The sequence below is a fragment of the Myripristis murdjan genome, chromosome 6 (genome assembly GCF_902150065.1).
Source record: "Myripristis murdjan chromosome 6, fMyrMur1.1, whole genome shotgun sequence".
NCBI classification, from domain to species: Eukaryota; Metazoa; Chordata; class Actinopteri; order Holocentriformes; family Holocentridae; genus Myripristis; species Myripristis murdjan.
In genome coordinates this window covers 7943911-7964428 of record NC_043985.1, presented here as the reverse complement: position 1 = coordinate 7964428, position 20518 = coordinate 7943911, and the positions used below count along the sequence as shown (strand labels likewise).

Here is a 20518-nt window from a genome sequence, read left to right as displayed (position 1 = left end):
AAAAAAAAGAGAGAGAGAGACAGTAAATGCTGGTAGCGTCTATTACAGTGACTCACAGACAGCCGTGCAGGAATTCTGGGTTTTCAAACAAGATTCACCGCTGAATCATCCTCACTTGCGGGCCCATGCTCTCATGTCTATAATAGTAACTCGCCTCAGAAGACATCCTCCATCGCTCCTCATCCCCGCTTTTATTGCATCTCTGATTTATTGGACGTTACATGGTAGAAAATGTCAGGAGAGACTTCCCAGCAAGCATTTGGCGGAGGATTGATTTCCGAGATATAATCAAATACCCCATTTACAATAGGTCTTTCATCTGGATTGTGTTCAGATTTATATGTGGCGTTCTATTAAAATGCAATGAAAATGTATTTGTCATGTGCTCTTGGCAGCGGAGACGCCCGCGAAGTTTGCCAGCGAGTTATCTAACGCGGCTTCGTAGGAGGGAGGAGGGAGTTCCTCAAAGCTTTGATAAACTGTGTAGCAAATTGTTTGGCTCTAGTTTAGGAATTGCGTAATGCTGCACAAGCAATTTGGAGTATTTTTATGATCATTTTCTGCCCCTTTTTGGATCCCTGGTGAACCACTTTGACACCCAATGTTACACTATTATTATGTTACACTGTTTTCTCCAGCACAACAACATCAATAAAATATTTTTTGTTAATTGTGGCTGCAGTTACCAATCGCCTCGATGAGTCATAGATCGGGCAATTCAGGTCATAAAAATTAACATTTTGATTAACAGCGGATGGGTGAAAAAAAAAAAAAAAAGTTTAATAAATACTGGTCATGGTCTCTGTGACCACAAAATCCATTTCTGGCCATAATTCAACAATTCACACACTATTTATGACAAAGTTTGACACACAAAGATAAAATGATGAAGTCATGAGTTTTTATATTCAGAAGGTCAAATTTCAACTTCACTGTTACATCATGATGATCTGCAAAAAACAAACAAACAAATAAACAAACAAACAAAAAAACAAATACTTCACTCTCTGTCTGTCCTCCTGTGTAAAAATAATGTTTAAGTCGAGCCATGAGCGTGTTTCTCATTGGAAATTATTCACTGGGATCATATATATCAATGTAGTGATAACGTCCGCTTCACCAAAAACAAACAAAAAAAAAAAAAAAAAACACTCACTACCTCTGTATTCAATTCCTTCAAACTTTGCAAATATTATGAGTCGGGACAGACATGGATGTAAGCTGTAGTTTTTTTCTTCTTTATAACAGTTAATGTCATTACAAGGACAGTAAGACAGGGACATGCATGTTTATTTACTTTGGGATTTACCCACGCTGGCTTTTATTTTGAAGTCCAGCAAGCAGAAACGGTAAAAATGGGCAATTAACATTTACTCATCCAAGAATCTTCGTTTTTTTTTTTTTTTGCATGAGCTAATGCTTGATTGATCCGTAATGATTATTATTTTTTACAGTACTGCCTGTGCATTGCCTGTGAAAATATTTGCTGTGGGTCAGAGGCGTGAAGCCGAGGCTCAGAGTTGGATTTGCAAGTCGGCAGCAGGCACTTGGTCCCGCTGAGGCACCAGGACACCCGCTCTGCATAAAGTGACCTGAGGACAAGGAGAGACACTTTGTCACGGAGCGACCCAGTCCTAATCCGTTAGGCTGTGGGAAGTCTGGGGCATATGCCTTCAGCTTCCTACAGGGATAGTTTATATGTGTGTGTGTGTGTGTGTGTGTGTGTGTGTGTGTGTGTGTGTGTGTGTGTGGCGCTGTCTTGATGTCTCAGCTAATAAAAGGCTGTGACTCTGCAAGCTGATGGGCCTGAGCTCAGGGTCATCTAGTTTATCAAAGCCCAGGGATGAATACCTTCTGTCACAACTCTTTTATTTTCCCTTCCTCCTCATTCTCTCCCTCTCTCTTTTTTCTCTCGCCCTCCCTCCTCCTCTCCTACCTCCCTCTGCATTCTCCCCTCACTCCTGTTTCTCTCCCCTCCGTCGCAGCTCTCCCAGCCCCTCGGCTCTCGTCACCGCTCCTTTTCCTTTTCCTTTTCCCGTCCTGTCTCTCATCTCCTCTCTCGTCCAGCCGCCACCTTCCTGATTGTTTTCCTCCCGTCTTCTTGCTCTCTTTCTCCGGGGTCTGCGAGAGGCGTTGTGTTTCTCCATATTTTTTAAAAGTTGTTCTCCAAATAGGAAAATGTCCATTTATTGATTTAAGTGACTATTAGCGGGAATAAGAGAGGTTTGCTGTATATATTTCCAGTGCTCTCTTTCTGTCATAATGAATGAAGTCCAGTGTTTCAGGTATGTCTTATGCATACTCTCTCTCTCTCTCTCTCTCTCTCTCTCTCTCTCTCTCTCTCTCTCTCTCTCCCTTGTATTGTCTTACAAGGGACATTCACTTCTCACTCTTTCTAAACCGTTCTACCCTGCAGTGTGTGTGTGTGTGTGTGTGTGTGCGCGCGCGCCTTTGCATTGATGACAGCTGAGCAGACACTGACAGCAAGCCAAGTTTCTATCTCCAACAAGGGCATCGCAGGACACTGTTCCCCTGTTTACCATCACAATGCGGTGCTGGGTGGTGGCAGACGGAGCGGTGTTGAGCACACACTGATGCTCAGGTTGACTAATAAGCCATAAAAAGGACCATTTATTCATAGCTGTATTAGCTTGTTTTCATTTGTCTTTTTTTTTTTTTTACCTCGGGCATGCATGAGAGCTCCCTGCCTTGGCAATGCACGAAGGTAACAGTGAAAGAATGTCAAAATGCTTGGAAAAGATTCAGGAAAAAAAAAACAAACAAACAAAAAAAAATGCAAAAGCAGGGAGTTACAAATCAAGAGATAGGCAGCGTGGAATGGGAAACAATACGGGAGCAAGTCAGCGAAGCGGTTTGAGACGGTGTGATGTTTTCTGCGGTGGATATGAAAATATGTTTGTGCACGACAGCCGTGAAACTGAACCTCCAACGTGACGAGGTGTTCATGTGGGCAAGGAGAGAAGACAGGGAAGCAAAACCCAAAACAAATGTCATTTCACATCATGCAGACGAGCGATGTCTCTTTATTACATTATTTTTGAAACACCGTTAATATAAAAAGTTGCTTGATGAGATGAACAGTAAGGAGCGGGACTCCTAAAGTCACTTCAAAGTCAGAAAAAAAAAAAAAAAAAAAATTCCATGGTGTATGATGATGTCACATCCACAGTGTGGATTCAAAATTCAAACTCAAGTGAGAGTGTGTGTTTAAGTCAACATGTGACCATTATCTATTCAAGGTTAAACTCCCCATGTGGCCATTTATTAAGGGTCTAAAAAATAATCTCTGATCTCAGTATTACATATGTAGAAATTAGGTACATGATGTTTATATTGAGTGAAACATTCAAACCCAAGATCCTGTGCATCAGGTTATCCGGTCTTTAAGTGTGACGTAACACCCTTTCAAAATACTATTTCCGCGTCCAAACGCTCTGACAGATACTCAAAACAAACGACAATGGCTTAACCGGTGAACTTGTTTACAATCACTTCTTTCTTCAGTGAGGTACCTGCGAGAGTCAAAAAAGGCTAAAACTCCTTCAATTCCAACAAAAAAGGAGAGTTTACGAGGTTGAGGTGAGTTAGAAGTTAGCAGTAAGCTAGCTAGCTAGTTGACATCTTATGATGATATGCCAAAAAAACGCACAGGGGTCTGTTTCACAAAGCAGGTTTAGTGAAGACTCTGAGTCTGTTCACCCTGAAATGAGGGAAACTGAGAGAAAGAGGGGTAACTCTAGCCTGTTTCCCAGAGGGAGGTAACTGAAGCTCTCGGTCAGTTACCGCAGTAACAGACTCCATGAAACTAACCTGGTCGGGACCAGGTTTTTCTCATGAAACCTCGAGTTTCTCTCTGTGTCCGTCCTCTTTCAGCCACACACGGTATTTAACTTCCTCATTCATTCAGTCAGCAGGCGAGTTTTGGTGTGGCATATTTGTTCTGCCGTCTATTATTTAAAATAATAATAATTTTAAAAAAAAAAAAAAAAAAAAAAAAACAGTCAGTATGCCTTTATTAGAAGTCCATTAGTAGTTAGGTGGAGACTTTTTTTCACGAACATGGCATGTCCTGTTGACAGCGATCCCGTGGATGAAGGTGCAGTGTTACTGCGCACAGAATTAAATATTCGTCGGGAGATTATGCCGAGGTCTTACCTGTTTGAACAATGTTTTTATATTTCATCTTAAACTGCCGCCAAGTGCGCTTCTCCCCCGCGGCATTGCACGTAAATAAAATAAATTAATAGGCTACCATTCAAGCAGTTTCCCCCTGTAATATTATTGTGATTGCAGCGGACTACATTTAAACTTATGCACTGACCGGAGCAGCAGTGTTCTCCCACGCCGTCTCCCTCTGCTTTGCCGCTGCAGCGGTGTTGCACTTTTTTTTTTTTTTTTTTTTTTTTTTGAACATGTTCAAACTCGCTGTATGAATGCATTAAGATTTCCAGTTCAACTGGGGTGAAAAACGCAGCCCGACGCTTCCCCGTTGCCATGGTGATTCGTCAAATCGGGGCTCCATTGACGCTGTCATTTCTTTTTATAGCTGTGGTGCACACACTTAACTCCAGGTGAAACTACTCCGAGTTGATCAAACTAATTCAGATCAGCTGTCCTGGAACCGAAAACTAGACTGTTAAGTTAAGACAGTTAAAACTAACTGAACTCTCAGTAGATCAACTGAGAGTTCAGGCTCAGACTCGGAGTTTGTTGAACCTGCTTCGTGAAACGGACCCCAGGACTGCTATAACTTTTGACGTAAATTAAGATGAAAAACTTAATATTTATATATGTTCTCTTTCTCGTCGCTAGGAAAGCGGTAGAATGACAATGGTATCGTTTTTTAGACTCAGATCTGTTAGAACAACCAGGAACACAGCACTGCGGCATATTGAAATGACGAGGATTGGACCCGGAAATAGTATTTTGAAAAGGTGTTACGTCACGACTTAAAGACCGGATACTCATTTTTTTTCTGTAATTCAGTGGGTTTCCATTCCATTGCTCCACAGTTGAGGAGGTTTAAGAAATAAAGACCAGCAACGTGTCTTCATTTGGGAGGATATTTCTATTTAATTAAATTCAGTCATTAAATTAAATCAATAAATCATTCAATTAGCCCTTTTTCTCTTTGTTACGGCCACCCAGGACGTCCTCACAGCCTGAATTACACTCACAAAACAGGTTGCTTCTCAGTCAGTAGTTGGTCCTCACAAGTATAGCAATATCTACAGACCTTTTCATACACACACACACACACACACACACACACACACACACACACACACACAAATTATCTTTAATCCAAGGAATGCACGTCCATATAGCCTATTCATAATTGTGCTTAGTCATTTGCTCATTAGTTCAATAAGCTTTTCGTTGACAGTCCGGAGCACAGCCTTCACGCACACACACACACACACACACACACACACACACACAGGTCTCTTAGCCCTGTATCAAATTAAGAGCAGAACACGTGCACCCGTATGCATCCACGTGCATCACAAACGCACACTGTTTAGCGCTGTGGCACTCTGTCACTGTTGGAGAAGGATGTGCCTGCTCTGTGCGACATACAGTATGCACACAAACACACACAAACACGCACACAAATTCGCACCTCACCTCACATTGTTCCACTTGATTCCCCCTGACTTGCCTGACTCCCCCCTGCGGAGTCACGCGCTGCCCTAGAGCTGTGTAGGGAAGGGGAGCCGGGTCCGACTAAATAAATGATGAAATATGTCAGACTCGGCGCGGGGCAGGACGCAGCAAACACACACACACACACACACAGCGCGCCCCCTGGATCGGTTTCTTCTCAGCACTAACATCAAGGAAACTACAGAGCTGTCTGCCACTGGCAAGCCAACATCCTGGCCTTTTCCCCTCGTGAGAAATTGGCTTTGAATGCTTTGATGACCCAGGGTTTCACTCCCACTGAGGTCACCTGGACTGAGAATGTACACACCTGCACTGTGGACAAAAGCATCAATCAAATCGAATCAAATATATATAAATATTTAGCGAGAGACTTCGCTTAACTTAATGAATAAACAACTATTTTAAATACACATATACTGTTCTGTAGATATTTTTCATCTTATATGCAAAGGTTCAAAGGTGAAAGGTCTAGCTATATTTTAGTATATTCTATTTTTTTATTCTCTCTCTATATTCCTACATTTGTGCTGATCCACTTAATTTATTTTGTTGTTTGATTTTTCTAATGCTGTATATTTCTCCTTGTGTTGAGAGGTGTGTTTTGCGAAGGCTGCTGTTTTCGCTGCGTAATGTCTGTCTCTCGGTCATCCAACTCAAAAGAGGGGAAACAAAATAGCAGGATGCTACCGAAAATGGCTCCAAACTTGTGACATGCACAATGCATTTGAACCGCAGAGTTACCCAAAAGCATTCGCAGGGCTTTCAGGTTGCTTATTATCAGGCGAGGAAGGGACTTGAAGAGAAGGCCCGCGCTTCCCCCATGAGGGCATTAAGCATGTTATTGCCGAAGGGGAAAAGTGCCGCTCTTCAAGCTAATCAAAAGCCCATTCGACCGTATTTTTTTTTTTTCTCTTTTCTTCCCAAAAGGAGAGCGGGCACTTCGCAGTTCCTCAGCAGCCCCGTGTCGCTGCTTTGAGGGCAGACATGAGAGAACTACAGCAAAAAAAAAAAAAGACAAAGATGTTGGTGCTGTAATTTTCAGATATTGAGGGGACCTCTCTGTGCATTTTATGAATTTCCTCCTTGATGCTCGGCTCAGACGACTTGGGCTTGTGCTCGCGCTGCCACCTGTGCACGCAGGTCTGGAATTTCAGCATCTCATGAATATTTCATTGTCTCAAATGATCCTGATCCTCGAGTGACTCGGACCAACAGCGCGCCGCTGCGTTCAAATTCAGCTGCCACGTCGTCCCAGATCTGCCATGTCATCGCTGACAGAGACGCGGCGCACTGTTGTTTAAAATATCGCTGAACTGGGACGGATGCAGTTTCTCCTAGTGGTTTTATAATACACTGAGATTGTAAATATTTCCCTCCGCCATGAGCACGCTCTCTTTTGTTCACAAATATTTTTCCATACGTGGCTTCTGTTGCCATTTTTAGGCTGCATGGGAAGCTGCTCGTTGCACATATGGCACACAACAGTCGGCTACAGCGCTTGATGAAAACAAACAAAAAAATTGTTACCCTGGGCTTATAAAAGGATTTGAGTCCACCATCTGCAGAAATACGATCGGTGTGACTGCCAGAATGAGGTATTTGTAGTAACAATGAAAATCCCTGTTATTTTGCATCCCATTTGAATCCTATGCTCTCCCCATGCTGCTGAAATTATTATTTCACCCCTGAGCAAACAGGGTGAAATAATAATTTAATAAACCTGCTACACGGTCACAGTGATTTTTTTTTTTCCTGCTAAAGCTCCATGAATAGACCTGGAGGAAATTCATTTGTCAGTGAATTTCTCCACAGTATAGCGTCAGGTAGCTCTCATGGCGTTTGGCAGCGCTGTAGTCAGGGAAGCGATGGGGGCTCGGGTAAAATGCTGTCTGAGAGCAGCAGAATAAAAGCCGGCTTGAAAATATCAAAAACATATCCCTCTCTCTCCTCCTCTGTCCACAGAGACGCCTCAGAAGGAAGGTGAGGACGCGGCGTCTTCCTCGGACTCGGCCTCGGATGCGGCCTCGTCGCTCTTCTCCCGCTGGGGTCACGACCTCGGCCCGGAGAGCCGCAGGGTCGCCCTCAAGAAGTTCCGTTACTACGGCTACAACGGTTACCTTAGTGACCGCATCTCGCTCACACGCCCCATCCCGGACTTCCGACCTGATGGGTTAGTCTGATTCATTCAGCATCTGTGATTTGCAGCGTTTGCTTGTGGTGGACTTGATTTTGAATCAGTCGGGACGGGTTTTGGAGAAAATACTGAAATCCTTTATTTCAAGTCCCCATGAAATGATCTCACATGACTTTTGCTTCCTGTGAGCATCATAAACTGTCACATCATCCTGCACAAGTGGGTGTAAATTAAAATATCAACCAATAAAACCTTCACAAATCTTTAAACGTCCTCTCTCTAACCCTAACCCTAATCCTAACCCCTAACCCTAACCCCTAACCCTAATCCCTTCAAATAAAAATTGGGTTTCCCTCCCAAAGCGATACCCTGTTGGGTCAGGGGTTTGGTCCGTCCTGTTGGTTTACTGTTGTGAATGATCCTTCCCTCCACTGTGTCCCGCCCAAATGCTCATATAGAAAGAGTAAGAGTCCATTTCATGGGGTCTCTAAGTAAAAATAGCAATACTATACTGAAAAAAAAAATCTATTTAAAGTTAAGGTTCTGCATTCAAAATGTTATTAGGACTTAAACGTAATTGAGTACGGAGAGTGAAAGTAGTCGTTGTGAAGAATTGTTCCTTTCAGAGTGTGAAATAATTGATCCATTAACATGTAAGAAGTATTTGAAGGATCTGGGGAAGTGGAATATGTAATTTCTTTAGCCGTGAGTTATTTGAACAGATACTTGAAAATGGCTCTTACTGCAAAATGCATAAAAAAAAAAAAAAAAAAAAATCTTTGAGGAGATGCTTTGGCTTTCCCCGCTGATCAGTCATCAAGTTTTGATTGGTCGGGCCTCTGATTTGGACTGATCAATGTCACAGTCCCAGAAAACAGTAACATCATATCTGCCAATAAAATGTAATACAGGAGATGTTTTTACATGAAGCAGCGGGTAAATGCAGGTGTTACTACTGAAACGAAACGGCTCATTCAGGTTTTGTCAGATCAAATTTATTATCGTTCGCAGAAAACTCGTGAACAGTCACAGCTGGACCGATTCATGTTACATCTACAATCCTCATTCATCTGACTTGGATGTACAACCTGGTGAATATTAGCTGGTATAAGTCCAAATCTGCTTCATATCTCATTATAAATTACCTTTTTGATCTAATATATGGTGATTACACTGCAAAAACTCAAAATCTTACCAAGATTATTTGTCTTATTTCAAGTCAAAAATGTCTTATTCCTAGTCAAAATATCTCATTACACTTAAAATAAGACATGATCACCTCAGAAGTAACTTGTTTATAGACAATTGTCTCTTGTTTCAAGTGAAAATTTGCTTGTTTCATTGGCAAAATTTGTTTCTTGTTTCTAGCTAATTTTCACTTATTTCAAGTGAATTTTCACTTTTTCCAATGGCAAATTTTGCCAATGAAACAAGCAAATTTTCACTTGTTTCAAGTGAATTTTCACTTGAAACAAGTGAAAATAGTCTAAAAACAATTTACTTCTGAGGTGATCATGTCTTATTTTAAGTGTAATGAGATATTTTGACTAGAAATAAGACATTTTTGACTTGAAATAAGACAAATAATCTTGGTAAGATTTTGCGTTTTTGCAGTGTATTCTCTTAAAAACCAGAGAGAGAGCAACATGGCAGTCGTGTTGCGGAAGTATATTTGAATCAGCTTTCCCAGACTTTTAATGTTGTGGCTGTGACCGTTCCATATTCTGTGGACTGGTTTACACCTGAACACATCACACGGGATGGTTTGCATGATAGATCTTATTGCGCAGAGGAATCAGAAAAATGTACAATCTCTTTGAAATGTAGGGCAGTGAAGGTATAACGTTTCACAACATGGAAATACTCAACCAAAGTGCCAGTATTTCAGAATTGTACCAGTAAATGTTTTGTGCCTCTGGTCGGGCTGCAGGGTTTTGTTGTTGATGTACTTTTTCTGAAAGACCTCCATCCTCTTCACTTCCCTCCCCTCCTCCCTCAGACAAACATGCTCGTCCTCAGCTCCTCCGCTTGTCTCTCTCCTCCAGATGCAGGAACATGTCCTACTCCTCAGACCTCCCTCAGCTCAGCGTCATCTTCATCTTCGTCAACGAGGCCCTGTCGGTGTTGCTGCGCTCCGTGCACACGGCCATCCAGAGGACTCCGGCGCACCTGCTCAAAGAGATCGTACTGGTGGACGATCACAGCGACAGCGGTGAGAACCACAAACTCCCCCGGATCTTAACTCGCTTATGGGATGAAACGGCCTCGTTGGGCGCAGAGAGGCAGACCGAATCACGAGGGAGAGTCCGCTGAACCCTCCAGATCAAAACTCACTCCGTCGTTGGCCTTAAACAGCGAGCGTGCACGTCCACTGTATCTGTATCCATCTGCTGCACTCACATAAACACTAATGAGGCAATCCAAACCTAATTAAGGCAATACTGTGATTAGAGGGGCTGCCACGCCAAGGCCTTGCACTAATTATCTTACTTTTTATCTTAATTAGACGGAGGTCATCATCACTGTAAGCATGGTGCGTTTGCAGGAGACATCGAACCCTGCATGTATTCCTCTGTTACATGTCATCTATAGGTGGTGTTCAGTGTGTTCCAGGAGGTATGGTATTTTGTGATAGTGTTATTTTATTTTTTTTTTTTTTTGGCGGAGCAAAAAAACATTTTAGCTTTATCTTTTTCTCCCTCAACCTGCCGCGTCTACCTCTTACACGAGTGGCATACATTTCCCAGAATGCCTGGTCTATTGAGGCTCCTGTCAGCGGAGAAGCTGGTATCTCTGCCTCTTCCCGTGTGACTGGTGAGTGCAGTGGTGGAAAGAGTGCTAGAAAATCAAGTAGAAGAATAAGCACTGCTGTTCAAATTTTATTTTATTTTTTTTAACTTTGTTTAAAATGTACTCCAAGTACAAGTTACTGAGTTACTTTTTAGAGACATTAATACTGTTAGATGCAGTTTTTTCCATGCAGCTCTGAGAGGACACGAGTGCAAAGTTAAAATTGGATTCTTTTCATTGGAAATTGGGAAATTACAAAAAAGTGCATCAAAGACAACAAAGTAAAGGCACGTTCCTCGTCTCGTCTGTGCCGACTGACCGCTCACTGAGAGGCTTATGATGATGCACTTTGTGATGCGTATAATGAGCCCATAAAATCTGTATACGGCAACAGATGTGATTTAAAATATACAATGCAATACAACACTTAGCAAGAATGCACTTAAGTAAAGCACCAGACAACAGAATTGGCCCGATACTGCAAGATCAGCAGCTGATTTTTTTTAAAGCGTTAATCCTGAGAGTTAAAGTGTTTAAGGCTGGATTTTTTTTTTTTTTTTTCTTTTTTCACACGTCTGGATTTCTGCTTAATCTTCCAACTTATTTGGCTGCATTGATTTAATTCTGCCAGTTTGATGAAAGCTTTTCCGCCCATCATCACAAGACTTGAACAACCGAAATCAAAAAGTGTTCAGTATTGACTGTCATAGGTGAGCACGGAGATTACACAGCTTAAATTTACATTCTGCTTCTTTTATATTTTTGTCAGGACGGCGCGCAGGATCTGCCGCAGCGCCGGCATATGACAACAGATTCAAACCTTGTAACAGTGCAGTCAAGGCCCCGGTTTGACTTGTCGGCAAGAGGAGCGGCTTTAGTAATTGCATCACGTAGTATGGAACATATTTCACTGCTGCCAAATCTATAATTACCATTATGAGAAATATGTCTCTGTTACCGTCGCCCGCAGATTTTATGGGTCTCTCACTGCTCCTCTGTTCTTCAATAATATATCAACGTTATATTAGTTTAGTTATGGTAGCTGCACAGTGTTGAATGCTGATTAGCAGTGCAACCAGGGGGATAAATAGATTTAAAATTTTACCTCAAATTATTCCCTCCTAATGCGATACACTGTTCAGCTCAACACTTTAAATATGATTTAAAGCAAATGCCTTCTTTTCACTAACAGTTCCATTGTGCCGATTCATAAAGAACGTAATTGACAAAAACCGTCGCTTATCGAACGTAGATTGTATAATTATAACAGATGAGGGTCAACTGAGGCTTCATGAATACAAAGGGGGGGTTGGAGGGGGGGTATGCTCACATCCATCATGCATTGCTGCAGGACTACTGAATTTAGTCGGGACGACAGAGTATTCATAAAGCCTCGGTGAAGAAGTGCTGATGCTTTGATGAGTCTGGAGCTGCTCAGTCAGTCACAATGAAAAGACTTCTTCACCTTTTTAGCCAGTTCAAAAACTTTCGTGAATTTTCTTGCGTGTTGTTTGAAACTCCCCTTATTTTTATTGTGTCTTTCTAGTGGTTACCTCATGGCATTCCAGTTTGCGTAAATATTTCTATCCATTAAAGGGACGTAAACCCAATTTACTCATTTTTTTCTTTTTCCTATTTATTATAATTCTTGAATGCTATCTGCAACATCCAGCAAGATTTGAGGATCCCTAGAAGCCAATAACTTGAATAAAATGGATTTTTAGGGTTGTATTTTCTACAGGACTGGGTGTAGTGTTGCCAACTTGCCGACTTTGTCACTAGACTGAGCACGTTTTAGCGACTCAATCCCTCAAAAACGACTGGTGACACATGTAGTGACTTTCTCTGATCTTTGGGAGAACATCTGTGTTGATGAAAGTGTCATCTCAGAACAGTTGGTTCCACACTTCACGCCCCTAGTGCGCTAACAAGAGTCCAGTCTTCTGCGAGGGGACCAGCGCGGGTCTCCTCCCTCTGTCCCACAGCAGCTCTGTGGGTCGGTCTCAGTGGGACGGCGGCGGTAAAGGCAACAGCTGCTCGTTCACACCACACACACACAGCTGCAGAAGGGGCACATTAATAACTCATATACAGTACAACGCTCATTATTGCCCATCACAAATGATGATTTTGGTTTAATATGATATATTTGTTAATCATGGAGATCAGCCTGGTATGCAAATTAGATGATGACATCACCGAGTGACTTCTAGCAGCTTTTGGTGACTCTCCGCACAGGAGTGTTAGTTCCCCTTGTAGAGTAACAGTATTGTCTGGACCCTGCAGGCCGACCAGCTGTCCAGCGCAGTGACAGTGTCCTGCTTGTTGGAAGGGACAGGAGGAATGTGTTCTGGTTGGAGGGCTCAACATGTGACAGTCAGTTTTATTCTCCAGCCAGAGAGGACTGGAGAGGACCTCAGATTCCCACACCTTCATGATGTTTTTTACACCCAGTGATGACAATAAAAAAAAAACATTTTAATGACAAATTCCATATTTTAGTTTAGTATGCCTTTATAAAGCCATCACAGATGTTTGAATGACGCCTCTCCCATCAAATAAAACCTTTCAAAGCCAGCACAGTACGGTGCCGAGAGCCTCGTTTGTTTTGCATCACAGTTGCATCCTTATTCATGTAGAAGAATCCAGAATGTGTGTAGCTGATTTGCCAGCTTTTAACCCATCACTTGTTGTGCTACGTCCCAGTTCATTCCTCCAGTCCAGTGTGGATCCTTCCCAGCCCAGGCAGTTTTTACATGATCTCCTCTCAGATGAGCAAAGCTTCATTTCACGGCACTCGGGTGTAAACTTTTTTTTGATAGTGCAGTTCAGATGGTTGCAAATTAAGTGGAAAACTTGGTTGTGCTTGATTTAATGATTTGATTTTTGGTCAGGGGGCCTCCCCCGTTACGTGGTTATCACACATGAGCGTACAACACCGTCAGGTGCCTTTCAAACACTCCCAACTCCACTTTTAAATGAGGCGAGTTTCTTCCAGGTCAGCAGCAAAACTGCAGCTCATTAGGAGGAAACAGAGAGAACTGAGAATCCGGGCCGATGGTAATAATGAATAGAGCGCGAGAGCGGCAGCCGTAGCCTGCAGGCAGGATTACAACACAGAGAGAAATCACACTGAGGAAATGAAGATGTTCACTGTTCCACTGTGGGCAGTCAGTGTGCGTGTGCATGCGCGCGCATGTGTGTGTGTGTGTGTGTGTATCTGTCTATCCGCATCCAAAAGGTACACAAAACCCTAAAACCATTCATCAAGCAACAGGGAAACATGAATTGGAAGAACACATTAATATTTGCAACAGAGCTGTGTGTGTGTTTGTGTGTGTGTGTGTGTGTGTTTGTGCGGGGTGTGTTTCATACTTTTCTTTCTTTTCTTTTCTTTCTTTTCAGTCTGTTGTCTTTTGTTCACTTAGTTAGATCAAAAGTTATAATTATCACTGTATTGTTTTTGGTCAGTATACAGACTGGCTTTATGCAGCATGCCGGCTCAGGGGTTGTCAAAGTGAGGTCTGGGGACCCCCTGGGGTTCATGACAGACTTCAAGAGGGTCCTCAGCAAAATGAGGAATCGTTTAATTTCACTGTGATTTAACTGATGAGAAACTGTTAAAACTTAAAAAGTATTTAACATTGATTAAACATCATCACGTTACAAATACGTTTTGAAAATGTCTCCTGCTCAGTGGATGGAATGACTTTTGGCTGCGCTTTGCTTTTGATAATCAAACAAGCAAACAATCTGAGCTGAATCCATTTGTCATTGTTCAAGTTTGGCTTCCAGGATCCAACATTAACTTTCTGGCCTACCTGCCAAGGTGGGTGGACGCCAGGCGGATGTTTTTTTTTTTTTTTTTTTTTTTTTAACCAGCCAAAAAGAACAAATTGCTTTTTACCATACCAATTTACTATTATTACTATTCAGCATCTTATCTTGTTCTCATATGCAATTCTCAATCAGTATTAGAGCAGGGTGCAGTAATAATAGTGGTAACTGTATGCAGAAATATTAATTATAACTGTTTCAGCACTAAAATGTAATACATTTGAATAAATAAAGTCAGCTGTATTCGCCCTTAAATGGAAAAAGCTTCATTTTTTGAGTTTGAGAATATAACCAAAGTAATTAACAATAGCAAGTACTCATGAGTAACAATAATAAGTTCAGTCATACTTCACAGTAATATGTTTTTTATTCTGTAGTAGCCAGCTCCGTCTCCATCAGCTCTCTCTCAAGGCGATTTTCCTCCCGCTCGTCTCCACTTGGGCTCCACTCCAACAAATCTCCACATATCTGGCTTTGTAATTTGTCAGCTGCCTGGATGACAACAAGCGCCTCGTGTACTGTAACAAAATCATGACGCACACCACTTGGCAGATCTTATTTTTGACAAAAAACCCCTCCAGGAACCGGTGTTGCAAATTTACATCCCCTACAAACACTGTGATCCTTGCACTGGGTAAATAAACCGTAAATAAATGAATTAATGATCCAGCAGAATGAAGTGACAGCAAACCCGTGGCTTTTTCTGGTGCGTGGAGGAAATTCATTTATTTCTCTCGGCCAGAGTGGCATGTTGTCTTTAGAATTTACTCGCCGGCTGGTGAGTGTTAATTTCTGAACCTGCTGGCCTCTGAACAATATCTTTTCATCCTCGGGTTCCTGTCGTCGTCCCTGTCTGGCTCAGTGTTTCCCCCTGTCTCCCAGTGTGAGCTGTGAGGGAGTCCCTGTCTCTCTCTCCCTGTCTCTCTCTCTGTGTGTGTCTCTCTCTCTGTCTCTGTGCATTTGGGTTCAGCTACCTCCGGCTCCGTGACAGTCCCTCAGGCAAAATCCCCTCAAATGGGCTCCCCGGCTTAATGAAAACCATTTTGCAGCTCCAGAACATGTAAAACTTTGAGATCCTGACATGCACACCCACACCGACTCTTCCTCTGTCCAGAAGAGCCGCCAGCATTTCGGTCGATGATATCAATTTTGCAAAAGGCTTCAGTAAGTTTGCTTTAACACGTGTGTGTGTGTGTGTGTCCCTCTCTGTCCAGTGGAGCTGAAGGAGCACCTGCAGAGCTTTGTGGATGAAACCAACGCGCAGCACGGCCCAGGCTTCATCAAGCTGGTCCGCCACCACAAGCAGGAGGGGCTGATCAGGTCCAGAGTGAGCGGGTGGAGGGCTGCGTCCGCCCCCGTCGTCGCTCTGTTCGACGCCCACGTGGAGTTCAACACGGGATGGTGAGCGGCCGGCTTCGTTTCATAAGAAAAGCATGGCAGCGCTGCACGTGTGCATCTGCAGCATAAAGCATGAAACGAGGCAGCTCCATATGGAGGCTCCACCTAGCAACTAGCAAGAGATGAGAAAGGAAAAAAAAAAAACAATACACAGATCTAATGTTGGTGAGTGCAGCCTTCCCCGGGCGGAGCACTGCTCACCGCTGTATTTCACTCTTTTAATTGATTACTTTTTGTGTTGAGAGGATTTCCTGCCACACCAACCCAGTGAGCACTTAAAAGAATTATTTAAGCAGGAAATCGGAGCTCCAGCCAGGACAGCAGCAAACACACAAGACAAAACACAAGAGAAGAGTAAAACAGAGGTGATGAATTAATGAAGGATTTCTTCCGCATCTCAGTGTGGGCTTTTTGAACTGAGCTGTGTAAAAAAAAAAAATCATTACAACACAGACTATAATGAGATCTTGTTTTTTTCCATGATATAGGAACATAAATGAGGATTAATTGTCATTTAAACATTGCATCTATGCCTTGACTATTATGCAGCATGCATTTACATATAGTGCATATTTAAAGTAATACATAAATGACGGTTATTGTCAAGCATAAGCACCAGAGGAGCTCCTATGCACAACGTTATGCTCTATGCTTTTTGTTATATCCCACAATATGTCATCTAAGACACACACATCTACTAAACTTTCCTTTTAAAAATCCCTTTTGGCACAGCTTTACACTGGAGCTCTGTAGCCAATTAGACCTCTTTTAAACATTTAATTAACATGGAATTGTTGAGTGGGCAAGACTTGAATTTCATTTGGGCAAACAGGGGGAGAGAAAACAGCACTCAACACTGTTTAATGACCTTCATGTTTAATGATCCCAAGAGCAAAAATGGCAAAAAGGCAAAAGTCCCGTAACAGGGCGAATCTACGACATCTCAAGCAGGAGGCAGCAGGGAGGGGACGCTCTTCTCTAATGTGGGTGTGTTTTTTCTAAAAAAAAAAACCTTGTCAAGTGCAGCTTTAACCAGGTTTGATTGATATATTTTAAATGTTGGGGCACTGAGAGAGAAATGAGAAATAATAACTGGGGTGTCCTGACTGACTGAACTGCAAAAACACAAAGCCAAAGCCAAAGTCAAGCAAAGTGGTGATTCTCAGACGAGTTTGGCTTTAGTTCCTCCTTTTCCCTGATTTCTGGATCTTCAGACTTTCTTCACATCATGTCTTCCGTCACTGTGAAGGTGTGTTCAGACCGAATACGAAGCGTCATGGATTCATGTGAATACGGCTGCAAATGTTTCGCTCAAGTTGAAAAATTTCAGCTGACGCAAATTCACGAGTGACACAAATTTCGTGTGTTTGCAACTTTTGTGACGTGGAAATTTGGGTCATTTGCGTTGCCCGTCGTGATTTCGCATCCTTGCATTGACTTTGCATGTAATCGCGCCACGTTAAAAACTCAATTCCTGTTTGGTGTGAATATACCTCAATAAAGTCGTCCACATTATTTTTGCTACAAGCAGCAGCACTGTCGTGTTTTGATGATGTGAATTTGTCTGGAGTGAAGCGGTCGCTCTGCCAGAAAATAGTCCCCAGGGAAACATCTGTTTTGCACCAGAGATTCAACATTTTGCTTAGAAAACTGCATGTGAAAATGACAGCTATCATGCAGTGAATGAATGATAACCCAGCATTTGAATAAAATAACATTACAATACAGTTAGAGCCTCCAGAGCAGATTATTAACATTTATTATTGTTTATTATTAGATTATTAACACTGTGGCCATCACATGTCAGTCAGTCAGCGGTTCGGGTTGTTTTCTTTTGAACTGGCACCTCTCCATCTTATAGTATAGCTCTGTTGCATGTAATTATACGTAATAATGCTAAAAAATCATATATACAAGAATTTTTTTAATCATGCAGCTCATGTATTTTTGAAAGATGTGTTTTAGATTCAAGATTCAAGATTCAAGATTTTTATTTGTCACATGCAATAATGTACAAGTACAACAGCAGTGAAATGCAATGGCAACAACTCCAGCACTGTGCAAGTAAAAAAAAAAAAAAGTAAAAAAAAAAAAAATAGATAAAAAATAGATAAAAAAAAATAAACACACACACACACACACACACACACACACACTCCTATATACAATCCTATATACAATATACAATTATGAAATCACAATCAAAACCAGCTTCACTATATGAAGTAGATCCTTCAAATGATGTGTTTACTCCACATGGCCAGTTCACTGTAAAGGCTCCTCTTCTCTCCAATCAGCCCTCAGAAACTCTGCATACTGCACCTTTAATATGCATTTTAATATCACGAGACATGCAAATAAATTTACCCCAATTTACCCAAATTTTACTTTGCAACAAACCGTTTTGCACATCATGCCGGGGTGCTGAGCATTTCACAGCTTCTAATCAGAATCCCTCGATTTTCAGATTTGAATTTTTGTTTGAAACATCCAACTTATCATGCTTAAAATGTTGACTGACAGTCGGCCGCGTAAAGCAAACATTTTCCCGGGGACTGTTTTCCCCTGGCGGAGGGACACAACAGGGAGACGACAGTGCTGCTACTTTTAGGAAAACTAATGTGGAGGACTTTATTCTGGAGATGGAGTACTGCTGTGAAGAAAGACTGAAGTCTCTGGAAAGTCATTTTCATATTGCAGTGAAACGAATGGAAACCCAAGGCTGCATAAAAAGCAGGAAGGATTTGTTTATTATTTTGGACATTTTCACAGTCTAATCATTTGCAACTGGTATTATCCCATCTGGCGTTCCCAGAAACAGAAAATGAGCGCCGACTGAGGCCAAGAGCCTCCGGTTAAACGGATCGGGGAACACACACACGCGCGCGCACATACACACACACGCTGCATGACAGACTGGGGATGAAGTCGTTTTATTTGTGCTGCAAAGCGCTGTAAAAATCCCACTCCCACCACGGTCATTTAATACGTCAGTAACTCTCCCATGTCGAGTTCTGTGCTGGACACCTGATAGCAACAGTGTTTATTTGATATCTGCCAAATTTGTTTAAAGTTACATTCAGCTTCTTTCTGGTGCATAATGGAGATCCATGATTGTTAGTGAGACCCGTCCCGGTCCCGGCTGAAGTTCCTGTCCGGCACAGAGGAGGCTCAGGTGTGTTCTGAGGTTTCATTTAAGCTGAGGCGAAAGGTGTGACCTCATTTAAATTCACCGCTCGTCCCGGCTTATGAATCACATATGTTCCAACGCTTTATGGGCCCTTGCCAGAGTTCATTTGAATTTGGCACTCCGCACCCGCCCACACATGTATATTTCCCGCAGGGCTGCGTGCGACACCCTCCTCGCCACCCACCCAACAATTGACAGCATGTAATGTCAGTGATGGGCCGTGGATTTTGTGTCTTCTTTAATCACTCTGCCGCTGCGACATTAGCGGCGTCAGAAAACGGCTGCTTTAATCAAAGCTGACACCGTGTTCGACAGAGACGGGGGAGAGGCCGCGTTCGTTTTTTGATGAATGTACTGTTTCACTGTACTCCGACGAGTAATTACCTTTTAAAATTACAATGGACAGCCCAATTTCCTCTCCTAAAGCGCGTTAGAGTGTAACATTGCAAAAAGTGCCAGCATACTGGGACTCATGTAGCCCTAATCAATCCCCTGCAGTCGCTGCATAAGCAACCTGAATGAGCTGCATCTGCTCCCGTTAGTGCTGCAAAGGCCGCGTTCACACTGCGGCTCCAGGTGGGTTTTTTTTTTTCTCCGCTCACGTCTGAATGGCGTCGTGGAGAGAGTCATGGAGTCTCTTTAACAAAGGAAAGAACAGCTGGAGTCGTCTTTCTTTGTGCTTTATTGCTGCAAAATGGAAAAAGCAGCACGCCGACGGTGTCAGAGAGGTGATTGTGTGGGCGCATCCTAAAGATTTCTTTATGCCCTCCTGGTTTACACGTCAGCACATTATTTGGCTCGGTGAAATTCTGAAAGGTTCGAGCCGTTGCCAAGCAGAAAACAAGGACCTTCCTGTCTCCTTATCAGGTCAGAGGATACAAAGTTTTTTTTTCTGCACACCAACACACACCGTGAGCTCGACACTGGCAGAGGCTCTCGTGACAAAATATGAACAAGAATATACATCAATATGGAATAAAAGTGGTTGTATGATTGCAGCGATAAATATAAGTTAATGTATGATTGTTAAGAATACAGAATCCATAGTTCTTCCCAAGCTGCAGTATTTTCCTGGTCAGGCGAACAGGAGACACGACGTCGCCCCCTAGCGGTGAACGTGTGTGTGAACGAGCGCCGGGACAGGCTCCAGCACCCCCGCCACCCGTTTTAAGAATAAGAATAAGAATAAGAATAAGACTCCTTTATTGTCACTGTTAACATTGTCACCAACGTTACTGTGAAAATTGGTTTAGCACCTCTACAGGCAGTGAAAGCAGACATTATATAAATAAAAAAATAAACAGTGTAATAACAATATATCCAGTAATAACCGTATGTACAGTAGAATATCCTTAAGAACAGTTTTTTAGGATTAGCAGCTTGCAAAATGAATGAATGAATGAATGATTTTAGTTTGCACATAGATGCATTAACTCTTGCAACACACAAAAAGAAAAAAAAAGAGAAATGCACACTGTCGT

The 20518-nt window shown here is 42.3% G+C and overlaps 1 protein-coding gene across 2 annotated transcripts in view; it reads left to right on the top strand.

The window, feature by feature from the left end:
• Positions 1–20518, top strand: part of LOC115360447 (polypeptide N-acetylgalactosaminyltransferase 18-like) — a 135282-nt gene that overhangs the window by 59272 nt on the left and 55492 nt on the right. For both annotated transcript variants that reach the window (XM_030053368.1, XM_030053367.1), the window contains exons 2-4: positions 7651–7858; positions 9868–10034; positions 15664–15850. In XM_030053368.1, the coding sequence (XP_029909228.1) occupies positions 7651–7858; positions 9868–10034; positions 15664–15850 (562 nt within the window). The remainder of the gene's footprint in view (positions 1–7650; positions 7859–9867; positions 10035–15663; positions 15851–20518) is intronic.